Below are 24,310 nucleotides of genomic sequence, written 5' to 3'. Positions count from 1 at the left end.
AGTCCTGGTGCATAACATAGAGTGATCAAGGTGAACCATCAGTAGGTAAACTTACAGCACTATCTCAGTTTTATTAACATCTGTACCACACCGACCTCTCTTGTTTGTCCAAAGACTATCGTCCGGAAAGACTTACTGCTCCTAAAGTCCAGGGAGCTGGTGGTACACCAAGAAAAATCTACAGTGGGCTTCAAAAGAAGAAACAGCATACAAAGGTTCAGGCACATCTATTTCCTGAGGTGGCGAGGGGCCTTTGATAGAGCATTTTATGCCGAAATGTTCCACAGCTGGTCTGTCATTGCAAGTGTACTCTTATTTTATGGTTTGTTGAGACAGTAGCATGACAACAGAAGATGCCAACAAACGTCTGAGTCCTGTTGGGTCACTCGGGAGACCGGAACAGGGAAGTATTTATCTAGCTGTTGGCTATGAACACTGTCCTGCCTCTTCCGCATGACAACCTGGTCAAGCTACACTCTACTTTCAGGTCAAGGTTAATTTTTCTTGGTGATCCAGCAAGAGTTTTAAAAGTGTTCTACTCACTGTCATCAAATTTTACAAATCTTTTCCCAGATTGATTTTCTTTCTACTGGTTTTATAATTTAAGTTTAAAAAGGGTGGCTTTACAGTTTAGACGAGTGTAGTCAGTTTTTGACTGCTGTTAATATTCTGAATAATTTAGAAAAGTATTTTCCCTTGGGCTCAATAACATGTTATATCCTGGTACTAGCATTAGGATCATTTCAGAACGAGTATAACCATGTTCCCGAACTGTGCTCTCCTTCTCCTCCTCCTAAAGCTCATGAAGAGTGTGGTCAGGAAGAATTCCAGTGCAGCAATGGGCAGTGCATTTCTTCTTCCTTGCGATGCGATGGGGGTGCAGATTGCAGAGATCACTCCGATGAGTTGAACTGCTCCAAACTACATCACTGTCCTTCTGACAGAAGGTGTCCAGACAGCAAAGAGTGTCTTCTGGAAGAGTGGCTGTGTGATGGAGAGCCTGACTGTGAAGATGGCTCAGATGAGAAGGTAATGCTCCTGTTTAATGTCTTTTACTATGACATGGGAGTGTGTAGTGCTGCATTTACAAATCAGTTCCATACCACTTCATTGACATCATTGCTTGATAAGCCAAGAGCTTTGTATTGTCCTGTTTAAGAGAAGTCGTGACAGTGTGGTATTGCTAAAATGCCATGTAAACCCTTATTCTGATTGGATGACTGGTTATTGGCCACTGAGCATCCTAATTTAAAAGAGGTAAATTTCTTCACAAATATTTTGTAGATATTTTTGCCAAGTAAACCCTTAACCTTCCATGTCTGTTGCTCTCTCAGCCTGTACATGTTTGCTTTGCATGCACTTTCAGCAGCCATGTGTAGAATTTTCACCAAAATATATATCCAGAGGCAAATGTTCAGGGGCATCATGTATAAACGGTGCGTACGCACAAAAATGTTGCATAAGAATGTTTCCAAGTTCAAATCACGATGTATAAAACCTAAACTTGCCATAAAGCCACACGTTTACACGGTAGCTCATACCATGGCATACGCAAGTTCTGCACTCGGTTTTTCAGATTGGCGGCACCCAGCGTCAAAGCAGTGCTACTGCTACTTAACGTGTAACAATATAATGGTCCATGGAATGGCCAAACTATTCCAAATACCATAACTGCTTTAGCGTTACTCTCACTGCACATTCTTCTTTCAGCTGCTCCTGTTAGGGGTTGCCACAGTGGATCATCTTTTTTCCATATTACACTCGCTGCACCTCTGAATATTTCTACCACTGTATCTGAGTGGGGAATCGCAGCTCAGCAGCTGATTGGAAAGAGAATTATCAGGATACTGCACTCATATGGCAAACTCTTCAGAGCCTTTCCTATATGGACCTCGCTGTTCAGAAACAGTCTCATCCCAAGAACTCTAAACACACTCAATTAGTCCAAGTGCTCCTTGTATAGAACTGTTTGTACTTATAAGTACAATTACCTCACTGTAAACTTGCGATAGTTATAATATTGCACAACCTGAGCCACTTTATAAAGCGCGTATTTACATATGATGATATCATTTTTAAGATGAAATGCAGCAAAATGTTATACAGATAAAACTTAATTTAAATAATCTATATTGTTAATAATTAAACCTGTGAGGACACAGGCGCTCCATTCATGGATTGTTCCTGCCTCGCACTGTATTCTTGCTGGTGCTAACGCGACACTGAAAGGATAGATGGATAGAATAATTAAACACGTACTACGAAGATATTTCAGTGTTCCTGTTTGAAGAATAGTTTTGAAGAATCGGCGTTCTACGCTTACAGATGGCTTAACATCTATTACAGAGCTGATTGTATGGAGATTGGGTATTTGGAGAAAGAAAAGTAAGGGCAGGAATTGGAGGTTAGTACATTTTGAAAGAGACAGTACTGCTACAATAAAGTATTTCATCGAAGGTAGCACACAGCGCAGCAAGCATCTTGCATGAGGCATGAACAATCACTGCTCCACCGTGTTCCCATGTTTAATAACATGCTTTAACTCCTGTCATCATGAAAATTATATCATGTATACATCTCAGTATTTTAATGAGAGCTGTAATATCACAAATGTAATGGATTCTGTGTCCTGTCGAAGGAAGAGAAAGCCCAGAAGCACGTAGTGATTCACACACACAGAGCACATAGAAGATCAAATACAAAACAAAGCATTTATTTAGTTATGATGGGATTTGAGAAACTAGAAAATTAAACGATTTTAAGATGAAGTTTGTGATAATCTACTTTAAGGACAAAATAAACTATGTGATTAAAGTGGAAATTTTGAGATTAAAGTTGACATTTCGTGCTTTGTTCCCACTGTGTGCCTATTTTTTTTTTTTCTCTCTGTACCCTAATAAGCTTTCATATGACACTCGGACAATGAGCTACGATTCGCCTTTTCATGGCGACTTTGATATCTGACAACATTTTTTTTTATTTCGGGCACTGACTTTTTGTGAACTTGAGCTTTCGAGTTTCTCCGACATACTGTGTCACTCGATCAACTTCCTTTTGTTGTTTATACCACTGTTTAAACCATCAAATAGTAAGTTTTTCATTGCCTCCACTTCATATTCACTGAAATTCCATTTTCCCTCGTGCTTTTGACATTGCTTTTTCACAGAATGCTGAGGGCTATTTATATTGATTTGCAGATTCAAAGAGGTGTAATTCTGGGAGGAGTTGGGGCAGGACAGCAGGCGCATGCACGTGCGTTACTTTTCACGCTGATCGGGATTCATGTAGCAAAAGAAAGTGGAAGCTGGTGTTCGCACAGATTTATCCATCTGGATTTTTTTGTGTGTAAGCACATTTCCACTTTTGTGTTTACGTCATGTTCTAGTGCGAATTCTATGCATGGTGTTATGCATGAGGCCCCAGGTGATCACATTATTCCTTCTGGCTGAGGTGATTTATCTCAATATTTCAGAAATAGCTACATATGTTGATTAGCTGAATTTACAATGCAAAACTCAGCAGCAAAATCTCAAGAGCTGTAGGGTAATGTTAAAAGTAACGTGTTACGTTGTCAGATTATTTTTTTAAAGTTACAAGTGACCTAATCCGATGCTTGTCTTATTGAAGTAAAACTACCTGCATTATTGTTCCAGCAGAACTGGGTGTAAGGCAACAAGCATGTGCACTGTGTCGGTCCTTTGTTTGGTGGAGTGACTGAGTCATGCAGAAAAGTTTGCTGCACGCAATCCTGTAACAGAAACCTATAAATTTTGGCATTTTAATTTGACTAAACCTATCTATAAAAGAATTATCGGCATCATGCTTTTTTGCAGTTTCATGGTTGTCGATGATTGATTTACATTTTTTGTGCAGTTTAATGGCATTGGAGTGTTTTGACAAAAACTCCAGAAAATGACTTGTGTGTTTAAATGTGGATTGTTAAATTATTTCTCTGCCTTAATTGGGTTATTCAACTTAACCCGATTTATGTGTTAGCATAAATGTTTTTGGAATAGTACTGCCACTTGGACAAAGATCACTGTGCTATTCTAAGGACATATCAATGTTTAATGTTGTTCTGGCTTTCTTCTACTCCTTTTAAAATGTTTTTGTGGTTTTGGATCAACATTCATCATCAAGGTCTTATTAAAACTGCTTTAAAAGATGAAAGCTGAATAAACCCCGTTTTTTCTTCCTCATATAGGCATGCAAGTGGCCTGAAGTGACATGCAATCAAAACCAATGGACTTGTGCCTCCAACACCCAGTGCATTCCGAAGGAATGGCACTGTGATGGGCAACTGGATTGCAGAGATGGCAGTGATGAAGCAGGGTGTATGTGTCATTTTGTAATAATTGTGAAATTCTACAGAAAAAGTTTAGAGAATCTAAGTTCTCACTTCACAGCATTCTGTGGTTCATGAACACAAGGCCAGTTCAGTTTCCTAAAAATCATCAGTGACCTGATTGCAGTCTATTCCACATTTTTTCCTGCTGGAGCCTTGTAAGATGCTCAGGGTCGCACAAAGTCTGTGGAGGGGACTCATCTGGAGTTTGGGTGGGTAGGGCACACTGCCAGGTAATTAAGGCATGTTCAAGGGGAATTTGTGAAGCTCACACATACAGAGTGCAGTAAAAGTATACTTTAACATGGCAACACTAACACAATGGTAAACCATGCTGGGATAGGCTCTGGCCTCCTCTCAACCCTGCTCAGGATAAGCAGGTTTGAAATTGGATAGATGTGTATTCTAAGAACTAGTTATTCAACTTCCTTTAATGTAATTGGAAAACATGCATCTGCTTCCCCGATATACTACATAAATGTAGACCCAGCAGTATAACCGTGTCCTTGGACCACATTCCAGTTGACACTGCACACAGGGCAGCATGTGGCAGCAAAACTTGCCATCACTTCAGCTGTGTGTGCAGGTGAACTTAATCAGATTTTGACTTGCACAACTTGTGTTTTTTTTAAAAAAACCTGGATTACAGTCTAAGAAAGCATCTGAGCCACCTGAAGCCTATTTGGGCTGCATGATATTGTAAATTCTAATAACATGTTTTTTTACTTGGGTAACATACAAGTCAAGCACCTAACACACACATTCTGCTGTTTGAGTCATTTATTCTAGAGGTATCAAATTCCATAGAGCTGCTCAGGGCAAATGACGTGGACCCAAAGTAGTGGAGTGGTTTTGGAAAAACTAATGGCGTTTCCAGAATTAATTGTTGTGGCATGATCACTATTGACTGACTTGTGATGCTGCATTTATTCTTGACTTAATACCAATGGCCATTTTCTACATTGACATTCCCTTTAATGTATAATGCATTTGGTCATACTGAGCTCATTCGACATGATCACGTACTTTGAGGTTGATGCAAAAATGCCCCATGAGCAATGCACACCATGCAGTAGTAAGCCAGCTTGTAGATGTAATATCTGCATGATACAGTGGTACCAGACGTGCATGCTTACCAGCCCAGTAAGCCCCTCATAAAGGAATAGACTTTTTTCCTTTGCTTATTTTTGCCTCCCATACACCATTTGAATTTGGCTCAATAGCACCATCTAGTGATCAAAACAGATATACTGTATGTAGTGTCAGATTGATATGAAGGGTCTGGATATACCCACCTACCCAGGAAAACTGTTTAAAGGAATAGATAATTACATTCCATTTTTATGACTCATTATCATCTTTAATCCAAGCCATCCTGAAAGTGCAATGCCCAACTTTGTCTGTTAAATCTACGTTAGCATGGCAAGGCAAGATGAACAAAGCCAAAGAAAAGTGATTTGTTAAACTTAAGCACAAATTCTGTCAAATACCTGAATAACCCATGCACTACTCCGATAGAAGTGGAATGACAAACTGTGTCGATGCATTACATTAAAAAAAATATACTGATTGTACAGTAATTTTGCAATAAAAATCAATTTCTGGGTTTTTTTGGGGGTTGGCAACTCAAATGTTTTTCCCATAATTTAGTCTTCAGTTTTAAATATTTTTTTATGATCAATTGGTATTCCATTCCCAGAACGTACTTGAATGTTAGCCATGCCTACACTTCCTACCTTGTGTTGCAGGTATCCAGAGTTGTGGTAGCCACCATTTCCAGTGCAATAACGGAGAGTGTCTCAACACCAGCTTGGCATGCAATGGGAGGACTAATTGTGTGGATGGATCTGATGAAGGTGGCGACTGTAAGAAGAACTGCAAGCAGCAGTGTTCTCAGATCTGTTACAAGACCCCAGCGGGACCAGTAAGACCGTTTTATCATCCGTGATCGTCATTTGATTTGGAGAGTGTTCACAGCCTGGTATTAGATTTAAAGGGGATATCTTTAGATGACTGAATATCCAAAACTGGAAAAAAAAACAAATTTATTGCTTGCCACAGGGTTGTGACTATATTTGTATGCATATGTGTATATATATATATATGTATGTGTATGTGTATGTGTATATGTGTATATATATGTATATGTGTATATATATGTATATATATATATATATGTGTGTGTGTGTATAGATAGATAGATAGATATAGAGAGAGAGAGAGACTATTTATTCTATCTATCTGTTTGGGATATAAAGCATCTTAAAGTCCTCTGTGTATCTTTATTAAATATTCATTTATATGTTGTGACTGACCTGCCCTTTCCTCTATTGGTATCCACTAGTATAATGACTGTTGTCTCCAGGTCTTAAACCAGGTTTTTAAATAACTTGTAATGACGGTAACTAAAGAATTAGAATTGGCTTCAGCAAAATAGAAGTCCTCCTGCCCTCTCAGTCAGTAAGCAGCTTCCTCTCCTTACTGTGCTGCTTTTAAAAGGCTGCTACAGTGATGTCATGGAGCAGGATGGTGACAGTGTGACTGGGATCTTGATTTGGGTTGAAGGTCTTGGACCTTCAGTAGTAATACAGATAGGCGAACTCGTTCAAACCCAACATAACTATTACAGAGATGATGTGAAGTAGTTCTCTCTCATCATGGCGCCACTAGGAATTTCACTGTACATGTGACAGCGGCCCTATAAACACTGTAACTGAAATTTTTCGCAGCAGTTTAAAATGAAACATGCCAGATAAGTAGGCAAAAATGTTCTAGGCAGAATATGAAACCACCAACAGTGTGTTCTTTAATTTAAGACCATCATTCTGTTCAAGTTGAGGGAAAGGACTGGTGTGCATATGGCAATTTATTTGGTAAGGAGAACAATCCTAAGTAGCTTGGCCTTATCGAGCAAAAGGTGAAGAAAATCTGAATAAAGGGATACACTGTGAATGAGGCCAGATTGTATGTATGTGATGCGATGATTGATCTTACAACTAGCATGACCAAGACTGGCAAGTGGAGGAAGAGTAAAAGCTTCAGTCTAAGTCTGCAGACCTGGCTCGGTCAACATAATGGCTCATATTTCTGTTTTGCAATTCAGTTTTACAAAAATGCCTATGGCAGTAGAACTTGTGGTAATGAAATTTTCTGTGCTTTATTTATACTCTTAGAAATGTGCATGTAATCCTGGATTTACACTAGCAAAGGATGGATCATCGTGCATGGATATAAATGAATGTGCAGTCGTGTCCCCAAATGTCTGTAGCCAGACTTGCCACAACTCCGAGGGCTCCTACACTTGCGACTGCCTCTCTGGTTACCTGCTGGAAGCCGATGGACACAGCTGTAAAGCATCTGGCAAGTGCGATTTCACTAGAAGTCTTAATTAGGGTTTCTATTTGGTTATTGATGACTGAAATGTAATTAGGGTGTTTGGTCATTATCCTCTAGCCCCAGCTATGGTTTTGGGGATGATGCAGACATCCTAGTTGGATTTTGATTTGTTCACATTAAAGGAGGGTTGTGCCGCTTAAACGTTAAAGTAGTCTGTTCAATGTATTGCATCTCTGATTATAAAACAGAAATACTTCTCTATGGATTCATAATGGGAGAATCTTTAATTGTTGTTTTTCTTCCTTATGTCATTTTAAATATTATTCTGAAAATATTAAGAACTGTTTCAAGCTTTAATAGAAATTAAATTGTAAATTAAGCAAGTGGTGAATAGGCAGTACAGGGTGCAGCATATGAATATACAAATAATACAATATGCAGCCAAACAAAAAATTATGTGCAGTTTTTCATATCTTACTGTTCAGCCTTCATTTCTCCCTGGAAGATTAGTATAATTTCTTAGACAGGTCACTGCTTGTTTGTGGGTGCTACTATATTTATTTCAGTCTTTCTAATAAAAGAAATGCCTATATTAACTTCATAATTATGATAAGGTGCTGTCATATTAATGTGCTTGTGTGTCTGGGTGTTGTGTACATGACCTGCCTTTCTTTTGATTACTACTGTTTTGACATTCTGAGGAGCATTCAATTTCTGTGGAAGTGTGAAGTCTACTGAAACTCCTCTAATTCAAGTGACTGCTGGAAAAGTAAGCTTGTGTTATTAAAGACTTGGTGACATGTCCATCAAGCTGGGCTTACAGTAAATACATCCCATCATGCATAGAGATGCAATCTGTACACGTGTCCTGTTGCCGCCTTGTTCTGACCACAGTCATGGAGAACAGCTACTTTGACAATTACACAATTTGAACCCTCTGTATGCAGTATTAAAATAGCAATTACATCAGTCCTATTAAAGTAATTGTTTGCCTCGGAAGTTTGTCACCTTGCCACAGACCAGCGCGTTACAAAATGCCACCTGAGGCAAGGTGCACTTTTGCCACCCATTAGCACCCCAGTCCCCAACTCCACCATATCCTTAGACAGCATGAAATGATTCACTTTATTCATGTGCAATACATACTTCTCTACAGGCTTCGCTATACGATGCATTCAGTGAACATTGGACAAAAAATACAATATCCATTATGATACAAAAAATACGTTATCCATTATCCAAAATACTACTCAAATGTGAATTTCCCCTTGGGATTAATAAAGTATCTATCTACAGTATCTACAAATGTAATATGAAACTCGATGCGAAAAAAAACTCTGCTGTTTTGCTCTTCCTGCATGGTTCTCTAAACTCCAACTGTTAAGGACCGTCCTGCAAAATGAAAGGTGCCAACCCTTTTAACAAACCTTGCGCAATGTTTAACATATATTACGACTGCCATCTTAAACAGACTCCAGAAATTCACACAGTTCTACTAAACGACATAATTAGTATACTCTTTAATTAAGACTTGCAGTTAGACTTTGCAAATCCCATCCTCTGTAGTGCTTCACAATCTGACTTGATGATGATGCTCTTTACATTTGCTCCTGTTACTGGCATGCTAAGCATTCTTCCTTTCTTGGCAAACTACCATCCAATTAATGCTTGGCATCAATGTTGGCTAATTTGAGTACAGTAATGAAGATAGGAAACTGGGGCCATGGGTAAATGAGCAATAAACATGCTTAGATTTCATTGAATTTAGGAATTAGACTATTCAGATTATTTCAATCCCATAGATATCATTTGTATGGTTAGTTTATTGGGCCGTATATTAAAATAATTGGGTTAATACCATAACAGCAAGCTACCTTACTGGTAGTTTAAGAAGAGAGTTACCCCTTACTCACATTATTTATATTTAATCCATTTCGCATGAATAAAAAATTTGCAAATCTCTCACAAAAAACTCAAACACAAAAAAAGACAGACAATCAGCAGAGATGATTACATATAGCATATTTGGGCAAACTGCAAATATCCCACCTGGTAAAGAGTTTTAAATCCTCATGTAGCTGGTGTACGTATTTTGTTTACAAGGTCGCATCTGTCTGATTTTTGTGGTTTTTTTTTTTTTTTTTTTATTAGTTTTCCAAATTTAGGATAGATTATCAGTACAGTCATATCCGATCTTAAATCGCTTGTAAAGCAGAACCGAAACACTTAACTGCAATAGGCTGTAGAGCCAAACCTAGCCAGTGTGGATTTTTCAAGTCCTTGCTTGAAGTCCATTTTTCAAGTCCATTGCTTGCTCCAGGATGTTTTACTTAAGAGTCACACTTTTTTTTTTTTTTTTGTATTTCCATCCATCCGTCCATTTTACAACCCGCTGAATCCGAACACAGGGGTCTGCTGGAGCCAATCCCAGCCAACACAGGGCACAAGGCAGGAACCAATCCCGGGCAGCGTGCCAACCCACCACAGTTGTATTTCATAATATTTTAAAACAAAAATACATGAAAATGCCACTCTTAAACTTCTACCTAAAGTGCTTGTCACCTCACTCCACATGCCAGCCCTGCTTTAGGGCATGGAAGACAGAAGCCACTCGTTCTGAGGGTGAAACAATGTTCTGTTGGGGTGTGCTTTGCCAAAATGAAGCCTCTTGGTGGAGATGTGTGCATTAGCACAATGACACTCACACTTACAGTGTGAACAATCTGTTATGCTGAAGAGTGCGATCATGGGCAGCCAAATTAACTGAGACAAAATAGTGTGTGGTTTTCTTTGCAAAATTTTTTTTAGGCTTTTTATTGGGGTGTCTGAAGAGTTTAATTATGTGGTGTCGGACTTCCTCCCACAGCCCCCGGGTACCTGCCGAGTTTTACCTTGGTTGTAATTTAGATGATTATTTCGTTGATTTGCTATCAATGGTTACCTTGCAGTCTCGCTTGTTATACATCAATAAAAAAAAAAAATAGCCTGAAATTCTCTTGAAATGAGTTCAATCTGCAGGTCCCAGTCCTACTCACAGAAAGAGTCAAATCTTTGATATGTTGGGGGATGAAGTCCTAGCTTTGCCTTTGCACAAAGCTAAAATGTGTTTAGGCCTAGCACACTCAGTCACTGTTTGGTGTGTTTTTTTTTTTTTTAATACTTTAGTTATGAAAATGTATCATTTTAATTATTAAATTTTACATTAACATGTTAAAGTTTTTGTTTTTTTAATAGGAACAGAACCCTTTTTGCTAGCGGCTTTTCAATCCGATGTCCTCTTGTATGGCTTGCAAAGTGCCACGGAAGACATCCTTGTATCCACAGCCAGAAACGCGATCTTCTCTCTGGACTACGACTGGAAGGCGCAGAGAGTCTTCTGGCTGAGTCTTGGTTCACAGAACATCAAGTGGATTTCCATTGACCAAAAACAAAAGGGGACTTTAGTGAAAGGTAATGAGGTTAGGCTCATTATTGTGCTTCACATGAGCTTCAAGTGGCTGCAGCTAATTTTAATGAATCCCTAATTATAATACTGGGTCTTCCTCATTAACATGGCAGGCGGATTTTGATTCTTACATGCAAAGTGTGCTGAACAGTGTCACTGCCTTTGTAGCCTTGAGTATTTCATGTGGCATCCCAGGCTGAGAGAATTTGTAAGCTCTGCCTCTTAATGGAATGGAGTTCTTTTGGAGAAGTCTGGCTTCCCTCTTTTGAGGTGGTACTCCTCCTCTAACTCCTCAACTTCCTCCTTGGCCAGCTAAGCAAAAGGAAGTTTTTGGCTCACGGGACTAGTTATATTTTGGACTGCCTGCCACAGGCTCACTTGACTTGACAAACCACTGCACTTTCTCAAAATAATCAGTCATGTACGGAAGATTTTCACTTTTAAATTCTGCTTGCAGAGAAGCTTTGACTTTGATTCAGCAATTAGTTAGATTTACAGAAGTTTTCATGGATTAGGGCATTTGATTTTTTTTCTTTGTTCAAAGAATCCACAGTCATTGCATACTGTCCTGCCAGTCACAGTTGTAGCCCACTGACCGCTTTCATGTTTGCCAGATATCCTCTGCAATGCTATTGCTTGCTGCTTCCAGTGGTCCACTTCTGCAGAAATATCTGAAGATGCAGGTCTTGATTGGTGATTTATAGTTTTACAGCCATTCTGATCATTTTCTAGGTGATCGGCCCTGCATGTATTCTTTCAGACCACATTGTTTCCTTTATTACACATGCACTGCATGTGTGAGATGGCATGGTTTGTGTGTGCCTGAAGGAAGAGGTTTATGTCGGATGGAATCCCCTGCAGAGCACATTCTCACAATGTCTACTTATTTACGTGACTCTGATTGCAAGTGAAGATTCTTAAAATATCTAAGAGATTCTAAGCATAGGCATGTTTCTGACTAAGTTACCTTAAAGTTAGTCTTAATTCATTTTGGGGGAAAAAAATGAAACTGCAAGACCTTGTATTTTTTAGCACCTGAGTTTATGCACATCAGCATTTAGTGTTGTACTGTGTTGTCATTTTCCATAACTGGTACACAAGTTGTACATTATCATTGCAAATATGTAAAGGCATTTGGTACGGTGCAACCATTTTTCAATTTTTGTGCATGACCATTAACTCAAGTGATTGCTTACAATTCATTCTCTGCTTTGACCATCCCCAGATCTGTTTAATAGCAGTTTTCAGTAGACATGATGTGAAGTGTAATGGCAAAGGCAGTAGACTGTGAACTTTTTCCAAGCTCCAGTTTACAATGTGGCCCTGTGGTCTGCAAGACATTGATTTATTTGTAGAAAGATGTCAAGCTGCCCTACTGTAGGTGGTGTGTGCCACCCAGCGGCTAAAGCATTGAACTATAAAAATTAAGGCAACCCTGGGACAAAAAACAAAAGTTTGAGGGGAGTCGTGCCAGGGACCCCTATATAAATTTGACATACAGTGGTGTGAAAAACTATTTGCCCCCTGCCTGATTTCTTATTCTTTTGCATGTTTGTCACACGAAATGTTTCTGATCATCAAACACATTTAACCATTAATCAAATATAACACAAGTAAACACAAAATGCAGTTTTTAAATGATGGTTTTATTATTTAGGGAGAAAAAATCCAAACCTACATGGCCCTGTGTGAAAAAGTCATTGCCCCCTTGTTAAAAAATAACGTAACTGTGGTGTATCACACCTGAGTTCAATTTCCGTAGCCACCCCCAGGCCTGATTAATGCCACACCTGTTTCAATCAAGAAATCACTTAAATAGGAGCTGCCTGACACAGAGAAGTAGACCAAAAGCACCTCAAAAGCTAGACATCATGCCAAGATCCAAAGAAATTCAGGAACAAATGAGAACAGAAGTAATTGAGATCTATCAGTCTGGTAAAGGTTATAAAGCCATTTCTAAAGCTTTGGGACTCCAGCGAACCACAGTGAGAGCCATTATCCACAAATGGCAAAAACATGGAACAGTGGTGAACCTTCCCAGGAGTGGCCGGCCGACCAAAATTACCCCAAGAGCGCAGAGACGACTCGTCCGAGAGGTCACAAAAGACCCCAGGACAACGTCTAAAGAACTGCAGGCCTCACTTGCCTCAATTAAGGCTTCTCTCAATTTTGCTAAGAAACATCTCAATGATTGCCAAGACTTTTGGGAAAATACCTTGTGGACTGATGAGACAAAAGTTGAACTTTTTGGAAGGCAAATGTCCCGTTACATCTGGCGTAAAAGGAACACAGCATTTCAGAAAAAGAACATCATGCCAACAGTAAAATATGGTGGTGGTAGTGTGATGGTCTGGGGTTGTTTTGCTGCTTCATGACCTGGAAGGCTTGCTGTGATAGATGGAACCATGAATTCTACTGTCTACCAAAAAATCCTGAAGGAGAATGTCCGGCCATCTGTTCGTCAACTCAAGCTGAAGTGATCTTGGGTGCTGCAACAGGACAATGACCCAAAACACACCAGCAAATCCACCTCTGAATGGCTGAAGAAAAACAAAATGAAGACTTTGGAGTGGCCTAGTCAAAGTCCTGACCTGAATCCAATTGAGATGCTATGGCATGACCTTAAAAAGGCAGTTCATGCTAGAAAACCCTCAAATAAAGTTGAATTACAACAATTCTGCAAAGATGAGTGGGCCAAAATTCCTCCAGAGCGCTGTAAAAGACTCATTGCAAGTTATCGCAAACGCTTGATTGCAGCTATTGCTGCTAAGGGTGGCAACCAGTTATTAGGTTCAGGGGCAATTACTTTTTCACACAGGGCCATGTAGGTTTGGATTTTTTTTCTCCCTAAAGAATAAAAACCATCATTTAAAAACTGCATTTTGTGTTTACTTGTGTTATATTTGACTAATGGTTAAATGTGTTTGATGATCAGAAACATTTTGTGTGACAAACATGCAAAAGGATAAGAAATCAGGAAGGGGGGAAATAGTTTTTCACACCACTGTATTTATGCCATTTGTGACCATGTGTCACGATTGTATTTGATGTGCTCTATTTTCTCGTCACCTGTGCCCATTACTTGGAAAAGGTCCAGACATTTTTGAATACTTTTTGTGAGCATATGCACTACAAAGAAGAAAAAAAAAGTTCTTTAAGATATAAATATTGATAGAAGTAATGTGTAAGGAAAACTGCCTGAATAGCACACATTCAACATGATTTGTCTGAGGCATTTTATTTGTTTTTACCTAAGATGGCTAAGAGCTTCTCCATTTAGCTCTTGATAAAGCTCAGCAAGTGGTCTCTCCAGTTTTCTCAAGATGAACTGCTATAAATCACAGTTCTACATTTTAATGGTTCCTCCCGTTCAAATACAATCCAGTTTAAAGCCTAAATTCACAAAGCAAGGTTCCTTATCTTATCAGTCATCAGTCAGTCATTTAATTGATGTTTTAATTTACTTTTACATTTTTAGTTTTAACTTGATATAAAATTCAAAGGTTACTTAAAGTAGTGGACTGTACGTCACTGATTTCCCCCTTCAGTGCGTTCTATCTTTTCTTCAGGAAAATGCAGCCCTGCTATAATTGTACATGTTATGTTATTTTGGCCTTATCAGTATTATACAGTGGTATAATACTGTTATAAACTTTCAGTTGTTAGAAGACATTATCACAGAGAACATTTATTCTTCTTAAGTTGTTCAGTATAGAAAAGTGCTATTTACAATATTTTCAAGTTGAACAAAAGTGCAAAAATACATTAGTGTTTTGGTGTATTCTTTTACTTGAGAACAGATCGTTTCACAGGTGGCTAGAGCATATCACATCAGCATTGGCAGGAGAGAGTACTCTTAAGTAGACCAAATATTATAGTGCCTTTTACAGTGAACCCCAATCCTATGCATTCATTTTAGAGGGATGTCCCAAGTCCAGCCACCTTAAGATACTTTACAGGGTCAGGCAGCTAGTCACTGGTGGGCCTGTCCTATGCTCAGCTGGCATAGCCAACATACTTCGGTTTACTCGGCGTAAAAGCAGAGCAGCTATTTCTTAAATTTCCCTTTTTATGGTGAGCTTAGGAGATTGGTTCCAGAGTCCAAGCTGTACGTTGAGGTCAGCCCGACTATATCTAGCCGGAACCTCTCGACCTCGCGCACTAGCTCAGGCTCCTTCCCCTTCAGAGAGGTTACATTCCACATCCCAAGAGCCAGCTTTTGTAGCCGAGGATTGGACAGCCAAGGTCCTCGCCTTCGGCCACCACCCAACTCCCACTGCACCCAACTCCCACTGCACCCAACTCCCACTGCACCCAACCTCCTTGGCCCCTCCATTGGTGGTGAGTCCAGGGGAAGGGGGACCCACATTGCCTCTTCAGGCTGTGCCCAGCTGAGCCCCATGGGTGCAGGCCCGGCCACCAGGCGCTCGCCATCGAGCCCCACCTCCAGGCCTGGCTCCAGAGGGGGGCCTCTGTGACCCATGTCCAGGCGAGGGAAAATACCATCCAAATTTTTTATTCTTCATAGGAGGTTTAGTTGAACCGCTCTTTGTCTCATCCCTCACCTTGGACCAGTTTGCATTTGGTGGCCCTACCAGGGGCATAAAGGCCCAGACAACAGAGCTCCTAGGATCACTGGGACACGCAAACCCCTCCACCACGATAAGGTGGCGGTTCGAGAGGAGTCGGATGAGGTGGCTCGGGCATCTGATCAGGATGCCTTCTGGACGCCTCCCTGGTGAGGTGTTCTGGGCATGAGGTGGCCCCGGGGAAGACCCAGGACACGCTGGAGGGATAGGTCTCCCGGCTGGCCTGGGGACGCCTCGGGATTCCCCCGGAAGAGCTAGAAGTGGCCAGGGAGAGGGAAGTCTGGGCATCTCTGCTCAAGCTGCTTCCCCCGCGACCCGACCTTGGATAAGCAGAAGAGGATGGATGGATGGTGAGCTTAGAGAAAAGGCTAAAGGAGAACTGGGTCATCAAATGCATAATGGTGGAATATTGCATGCATCAACAAGCATATTTTATATTTGGGGTCTTGGGTTGAATTTCTGTTGGGCTGTATGCTGTACCATTGACAATACTGCAGCTTCTGCCTCCAAGTGCTTAAGTTAATCTCCTTAAGTTGCAGGCCATGAAATCTGTAATGGCAGAGAGTGTGGAATTATCTGCAATTCTTTTTACTAACAACAGTGACGAGTCAGTTTGCTCAATTTTCATCTAAGTTTTTATTTTCAGGAATCAAATCTGATTGCATTGCCGTCGACTGGGTTGGCAGAAACCTGTACTGGACAGATGGAATATCGGGTCAGATTCTGGCTGTTAGCATGTATTCAACTGCGGCAGCGCCTACAAATTACACAGTTGTATTGGATGAAGACCTTGACCAGCCTCGTGCTCTTGTGCTTAATCCTCATAGTGGGTAAGACTTAACCCAGTAAGTTGTAAGGGTCAAGAAGGTGATGGTGATCGGAGGGGATGGACGGACACTATCCAAGATGTCTGCTAGAGTAGAAATGGTTAATTTTTTTTTTTTTTTTCTATTTATATACAAGAAAACTAAGTTGTCGCTGCTACTGTTGCTCCAAGCACACTAGTTTAGTTTCAGTTCCTGCCCCTGTCGCCCCAAATTTTTCTGTCTTAAGTCTACATCTCCTTATGCAGTGTGTCAGTTTTCTGAATGGATTCTATGACAGTTTGCTAGCATTCCAGTTTCAATTGAACTGCTCTGACCTCAAATGTAACCGTAGCTATGTCCACACTATGCCATTGTCATTTGAAAATGGTGTTTTAAAGTGAACTCTCTCTGTCCACTCAAGTGTGTTCACATCATTTATGAAAGTATCTCTGCCCACATTTAAACAACTTAAAACACATATGATGAAGAGGTTTGCATACAATGAGCATGCACGCTTTGACAGAAAAATCCTTGAAGGCATGGTAACGCTGCTAGCCACAAAATTTAGCACAAAACTTTAAAACTAGTCAATTATTTGCCTTTTGCACAACTCTACAAAATGTAACTAAGATTCATACAGATAGGCAGCACACCAAGTGCCATTGAGCATAACTCCTGTGTCTGCTATGGTGTGATATGCCTTTCTTCCGTGAAGGGCGACAAATTAGGGAATGACATGATGTAAGGAGCAGGATCCAATCGGGGAAGGGTAACTTAACAAAGCCAACAAAGGAGAGCCTAAGCGGAGTCTGCATTCTCAGGACTCAGTTTTCATTCACCCACCCACACTACTACGCCACATTTTGTTTTCAAAAGTCTGTTTTATCAAGTTAAAAAAGCCATGATAGTGTAAACACAGAACAAAGTCTGCATTTTTAAGTGAAAATGTAATTGTTTGAATGGAGCCATAGTTGTGAGGTAGTGACTATAGTTTGAATTTATTTTACTTGATATGAAGGACACAATGCACTGGGGATGACTATACTTGAGTTGTACTTTACAATTTTCCACTGTGTTTGGTGTTCCTTTTTCAACTGTTCAACTGGGTACCAAACTTTGCTTGGTAATAGGTTAAAAGTTTAAACTTCAGATCTTTCTGGATTTGTGGTCTAGAGTGCTGCAAAAATATATAAATCAGAAAGATGTGGACCATCTGCCCCCAACAGGAATCCCACAATTTTGAATTCACTTTAAGTAGTACAGTATGTCAGTCACTACACTAGAGTTCAGTATAATTATTTTGGTCAGCAAATTCTTCTGTGTCCTTCATTCCTTCCACCCCCCCTTCTTACAGATTCATGTACTGGTCTGAAATAGGAGCAGATCCACAAATCGAGCAAGCAGGCATGGATGGCTCAAGTCGGAAGGTGTTGCTTTCAAAGGGGCTTGGTTGGCCAATCAGCTTGGCACTTGATTTCATAACTTCACGGCTTTACTGGTCAGATGACAAGTTAAAAAGCATTGGCTCAGTAAAACTAGATGGCACAGACTTCAAGGTATGAACTCCCTCAATTTTTGATTCAGTGATTTTAGTTTAAGTCTAACTTTCTAAAGTTATCCATATTTGTTAGATTTGACCTAATTGTAATGCTTTGACTTTGTGGAGTTGCAACACAGCCTGACTTTTTTGGTATGTAAAGACCTAAGTAAGTAAAATGTAGTTTGGGTACATTAATTCTGAATTGGCTTAGTAAGAGTACCCTGCATTTGATGGTTGAGGACCGTCTGCTGCCTTCTGCCCATTGCTGCTGGGATCGGCACAGGTCTCCTATGGTGGTGAAGTGGAGTAATTGGCTTAGAAATGAAGGTGATATCTGTAATTCTGTTTTAAAACCTCCCTTGGTGTTTCAGAACATTTTCATTTTCAGTACCTTTCTTTACATTCTAGACCGGTGCTTTCCAATCCCTGTGCTGGGGCTTCACTGTTGACTGCAGGGTTTTATTCCAATCAGTTTCCTAAGTTTGGGTTCATTTTATCTTTTGATTTCAAAGTTTAATAAGCTTGTCCTTATTCTGTAGTGGACATTTACATTCAGAAATTTAGAAACATTATTTTTTACTAGCTGTGTAAGCCCATACTGTAAAAAGTCCTGGGCTCCTAGAAACCAAGGCTTCTGACACTTCAATCAATCCAATCAATCTCGTCGGTTGTGCATTAGTGGCTAAGTGAGGTTGTCTTTCCTCTGAGGTTTCTTTTTGCCAATGTGCTCGCCTCACTTGAGTGTTAGCGGCTAAGCAAGTTTCTCTTTTCTGTGGTTTCATTTTGGTGACAGTCGATTTCTTTGAGCTTCATATGCTGTAGCCTCGCACTTCCGGGCTGGACAGACACACTTCCACACGTAGGTGTGTGTGTATATGTGTAAATATGTGTATAATTCTGTTTTCCTATTAATCTTATTTCCTCTGGAGTTAGCTTTCAGTCGTATCCTCATTTCAATTAAAAACAAACAAAATAGATTTTAGGGCAAGAGACAGAGAGATGAAACATTTGTCACCAGATATTTCAGTCTGGGTATGTTAAATTTTGGAATGTACCATGGATTTGTGTGTTATATGTACTGTAGATAATGTAGTTTTAAGTTGATTAAAATTACTGTTGTAGATAATTCATTCAGGTTTTTCTAGATGTTCCAGTAACACTGGACAATGAAGATTTTACTTCCTGACCCCCTTTGTGTGTATATTATAGATTTTGGCTTTAAATTTTTATCTCGTGCAGTTTCATTGCAACTGCCTATTTTTTGTGATTTCTGCTCATGTTAAAAGTATACATATACAGTAGGACAACTGGAACATCTAAGGTGATCTAAAAGTTGCTGAACTATTATTGGGAATGCAGTTCAGATATGCCAAGTCCTGTTTCATTTGAGAACAGGACAATCGTGTCCGTGTATTAAAGAACTGGCCATTCCGTGAACATTTGTTTCCAGGGCAGACGTGTGGCACATTAACCACTGTTGACCAAAAACAGATTTTGCCACTTTTTTTTTTTTTTATTTTTTAAATATAAAATTTGGACTGACAGTGGGGGTTTGAGACCAGTGTTTCCACAAGTAATGATGCAAAGATTGAGGAAGGCATTTTTGATGGTCCCACGTCCTCAATGGCCAGCAACTGAAAGATCTACTAGTGGCGTTGGAGGAAATCGCATGGAAGGCATTCAAGAATGTTGAGAATTTTCTTTCCAAGCACAGAGCAGCAAACTACATCAGCTGATTGACGACAACAACATGGCACTAAAGATTCATTTTCTGCATTCACACTTGGACGACTTCCCTGCTAAGCCTGGTGTAGTCAGTGGCTGACATAGTATAAGGTTTGAACAGAACATGACAAAGATGGAAAAGTAATATCGGTGCAAGTGGAATCTATTGATGCTGACAGACTATTGGATGTTAAAACATTAATTTTTTTATGGACGTCAAATAAGTAAAAACAAAACTCCTCGGCAAAACATTTTTAGCTCAATTGAATTAATGTGATGTATCAGCAACATTAAGCGAATAAACACACTAATTTTAACTAAATTAACTAAAGTTAATTTCACGTTTATTCAAATTCCTACTTGATACAGTCAGTTTAAAATTGTAGTCAAGTAGTTGCAGCCTTTCAGTTTTCATTTTCTGCCTGGCTTTCTGCTCTGCTTGCTAATTGTTACAGTGGTGTGAAAAACTATTTGCCCCCTTCCTGATTTCTTATTCTTTTGCATGTTTGTCACACGAAATGTTTCTGATCATAAAACACATTTAACCATTAGTCAAATATAACACAAGTAAACACAAAATGCAGTTTTTAAATGATGGTTTTTATTATTTAGGGAGAAAAGAAATCCAAACCTACATGGCCCTGTGTGAAAAAGTCATTGCCCCCTTGTTAAAAAATAACCTAACTGTGGTGTATCACACCTGAGTTCAATTTTCGTAGCCACCCCAGGCCTGATTACTGCCACACCTGTTTCAATCAAGAAATCACTTAAATAGGAGCTGCCTGACACAGAAGTAGACCAAAAGCACCTCAAAAGCTAGACATCATGCCAAGGTCCAAAGAAATTCAGGAACAAATGAGAACAGAAGTAATTGAGATCTATCAGTCTGGTAAAGGTTATAAAGCCATTTCTAAAGCTTTGGGACTCCAGCGAACCACAGTGAGAGCCATTATCCACAAATGGCAAAAACATGGAACAGTGGTGAACCTTCCCAGGAGTGGCCGGCCGACCAAAATTACCCCAAGAGCGCAGAGACGACTCGTCCGAGAGGTCACAAAAGACCCCAGGACAACGTCTAAAGAACTGCAGGCCTCACTTGCCTCAATTAAGGTCAGTGTTCACGACTCCACCATAAGAAAGAGACTGGGCAAAAACGGCCTGCATGGCAGATTTCCAAGACGCAAACCACTGTTAAGCAAAAAGAACATTAGGGCTCGTCTCAATTTTGCTAAGACTGTTAAAAATGAAATGATAGTAATTATAAAGCCAGGGTGAACAGGTTAGCTGCACTAAGCACACTGATAAGATATGTTGGCCACATGTAAAATAGGATGGTGAAACTAAAATGTCCTGGTATCAAAGGCCAAAATGTAGTCCGGACTTTTGTGCAACCGCCACCTCAGCTGAATGGTTGGACTCCAATGAATGTTTTAACTCTTAATTTGCAGGTAGAAAGCGTACAGTATGTGCCATCAGTTGCATTGGTTGGCTTTTTGGGGGAGGAGCCTGTACTAGAGGTGGTCATCTTGGATATTGCTGCTGTTGTAAATAAAAGTATATTTAATGTTCTTGTAGCACAGCTGCTCTTATAAAACTCCACCTACTCACCATTTTTAATGTTAACAGCTGATGCAGTTGGAAGAGTCGCCGAGTCCTTTCTCGCTGTCGGTATTTGAAGGGTTTCTGTACTGGTCTGACACTAAAAAGCGAGTAATTCAACGAGCTGATAAATCTACAGGCAAGAATAGAAAAACTCTCCTTAAGCGACTTGGCCAACCCTTTGGACTAAAGGTGGGTTGCAATATAAGGAAACCTTTATAATCAATATATTGTCCTTTGCATAAGTTAAAATTGAGGTATTGTTTTCATATTTTTACTACTGAGGCGCCATACAAATTGACAGTGGAGCTGAGATGATGCCCTTGTTTTAAAGTCAGAGTTTAGCCGCTTCTGAAAGGCCTACGTTGGAAGTGTATGACTGCAGTTATGTTGGTTTACCTGGGAAGTTCAACACTTGTGATACAGAAAGGGGAAAACATTTGTTCACCCCCCCATAACCTGTAAATTTGGTGGGTGAAAGCACCTGCTTAATAGATCTGTTTTGATGGAAAGAAATTAATGTCTGAAATACCAATGACCTTTGAAGGTTTAAAGTTCTACCTTCACCTACACTTAGTAGGACTCTCTGTTGAAACATGAAGTTGTAAAATCATGAAAATTGCCAGCCACTAGTTTTCTTCTGTATGTTTTTGAGAGATGTAAAATTGTGAAAGGACTAAATGATTGGAATGCCAACTCTTAAGTTTTCTCCTAAATCTCTAAATCTCCTGTTGCTTTAATTTAACAGCTGGAATGTCAAACTTGGATCCTGGACCATAGTGGCTGCATGTGTTTTTTTTGTTTTTGTTTGTTTGTGTGTTTGTAAACATTCTTAATTAGTAATTTATAACTGTTAATAGAATATATAGTACTTCTGTACATGAGACAGTGATTCATGTTTTTGTTGGACTCCATTAAGAGAAAACATGGAAACGTGATCAGTGAGAGCAAGCAACAAACCCCTCGTGGTGTATACTCGTCATACTGGGGGCTATTCACTCTGTTATATGAAATGATTGCCATTGTCCATTTATTAGAATGCTTGTCTGCAGTGACCTCAGAGGAATGTCTGTTAGGGGCTTCCTGTTCTGGTGATTTCTCTCTTCAGAAGTAGGAACAGCAAGGGCACAGTAACCAGAGTGAAGTGGAGTTTGACTTTTAACCAAAAAAAAAACAAAAAAACGCAACACTTTGCTTTTACCAGATGTTTTTAACTTCACTAGATTGATGCGCAGCCATCTCATTGCACATTCTCAGGATCTCCTTTAAAACAAATTAAAAAATCACAACACAATTAGCACTTAAATTCCTCCAAGAGCAAAACAAAATATTAAAATCGCTGTCTTCTACTGATTGCTGAATTAGTTTTAAATAAACAAATTCAACCTCAAAATGACCAGTCAAATATAAACCATCATTTCACTTTAGTATTGGGCAGCGGCTGTGTCCTTCACGTGCACAACAGGTGCAGTCTGGTAGGGAATTTCAACACCCCTGTAAAGCCAAATTAAACTGTGGTGACGCACCTTTTGCAGAATGTCTCTAATAGATAAATGCCAACAAAAAATGTCTATTATATAATTAAGCCATACCTGGTTGAATGTGGTCTCCTTAATTACATTTGGTAAATTTAGCTACAAGTGAGGCTGTCATTTTTAGTTGGAGATATTGGCTATTCACTTATTTGTTTTTATAAACTTTATAGGTCATGCATGAGATCCTTCAACCAGTGTTGCCAAATCCCTGCCAGAAACTCGAATGCTCCCACGTTTGTCTGATTGGACCAGAGCAAAAGGCCATTTGCCGTTGTCCTCCTGGACTGATTTTGGAAACTAACAAAGCAACCTGCACTCTTCCAAGGGATACAGCTTTTCTGTTTGTGGCCTCATCAACTTCTATCACGCAGGTAATGCAAAAAATGTATAGGATCTGTGAAGCACATGCTATCAAGGGTTTAATTTTAGTAATGTGGCATCCTCACTATGTATCTAAATAAATGACTGCATTCCTTGTAGGGGAGGTAAAGTGATCCAATGTCCTGATTGAAATCTATTAAGATGTCTGAACCAAAGGTGACGTTACAGGACATTACTGATTATAGTCTTAGTTTGTCTGTTCATCCATTGACTCCTAGTCCTAGCCTTAATGCTGATAGAAAAAGGTAAATTCTTTTTACCATTTTCATTTTTTGGTTTAATAACTGTCAAATGCTGCTTACATTCCTGTATGGTTTTTCTGACACTATTTTTATTTATTTAACATCTGCATAACCTCTATCTAGTCTTACCAGCTGACTATTGGAGCCAAAGCCAAGTTATGATGATAAATAACTGAAGTCAAAGTTCTTTAGCTATAGAAATTCCCTCATGTGTCGTGTGTTCTCTAGAACGTAAAAAGTAAGCGTACAGATGGCTGCTTTTCCTTGTTTACACTATGCCAGGAATATTAGGCTTTGTCATGGCCATTTAATCAGTCTTATTTGCAGGAGTAAACTGGCCATGATTAAGCAGTTGTTGATCCTACTATAGCTGTGCTACCCAAAACTGAAATGTTTTATGTCAATCTTGAGTCTTAAACTACCTATAGGAGCTCCTTTTATATAGTAGATTGTGGAATTCTTGCATTGCATATTACAATAAGTATTAAATTGTATTTCATACAATCGAACAGATATATAGATAGAGAGAGATAATATAAATCTATACTAATAAATGGCAAAGCACTCACTCACTCACTCATCACTAATTCTCCAACTTCCCGTGTAGGTAGAAGGCTGAAATTTGGCAGGCTCATTCCTTACAGCTTACTTACAAAAGTTGGGCAGGTTTCATTTCGAAATTCTACACGTAACGGTCATAACAGTCGATAATGGTCGACAACGTCCGCCATGTTGAACTTTCTTATTTATGGCCCCATCTTCACGAA

The 24,310-nt window shown here is 39.6% G+C and overlaps 1 protein-coding gene across 2 annotated transcripts in view; it reads left to right on the top strand.

The window, feature by feature from the left end:
* The window catches only part of si:dkey-88l16.3 (low-density lipoprotein receptor-related protein 2), a 117,579-nt gene that overhangs the window by 62,600 nt on the left and 30,669 nt on the right, over window positions 1–24,310 (top strand). For both annotated transcript variants that reach the window (XM_039759604.1, XM_039759605.1), the window contains 9 exons: window positions 800–1,029; window positions 4,205–4,334; window positions 6,094–6,269; window positions 7,519–7,705; window positions 10,916–11,131; window positions 16,362–16,545; window positions 17,876–18,077; window positions 21,413–21,577; window positions 23,091–23,291. In XM_039759604.1, the coding sequence (XP_039615538.1) occupies window positions 800–1,029; window positions 4,205–4,334; window positions 6,094–6,269; window positions 7,519–7,705; window positions 10,916–11,131; window positions 16,362–16,545; window positions 17,876–18,077; window positions 21,413–21,577; window positions 23,091–23,291 (1,691 nt within the window). The remainder of the gene's footprint in view (window positions 1–799; window positions 1,030–4,204; window positions 4,335–6,093; window positions 6,270–7,518; window positions 7,706–10,915; window positions 11,132–16,361; window positions 16,546–17,875; window positions 18,078–21,412; window positions 21,578–23,090; window positions 23,292–24,310) is intronic.

Source organism: Polypterus senegalus, chromosome 7 (genome assembly GCF_016835505.1).
Source record: "Polypterus senegalus isolate Bchr_013 chromosome 7, ASM1683550v1, whole genome shotgun sequence".
Taxonomy (NCBI): domain Eukaryota; kingdom Metazoa; phylum Chordata; class Cladistia; order Polypteriformes; family Polypteridae; genus Polypterus; species Polypterus senegalus.
Note: the sequence above shows the minus strand (reverse complement) of the source record. Positions and strands in the feature narration are given on the sequence as shown.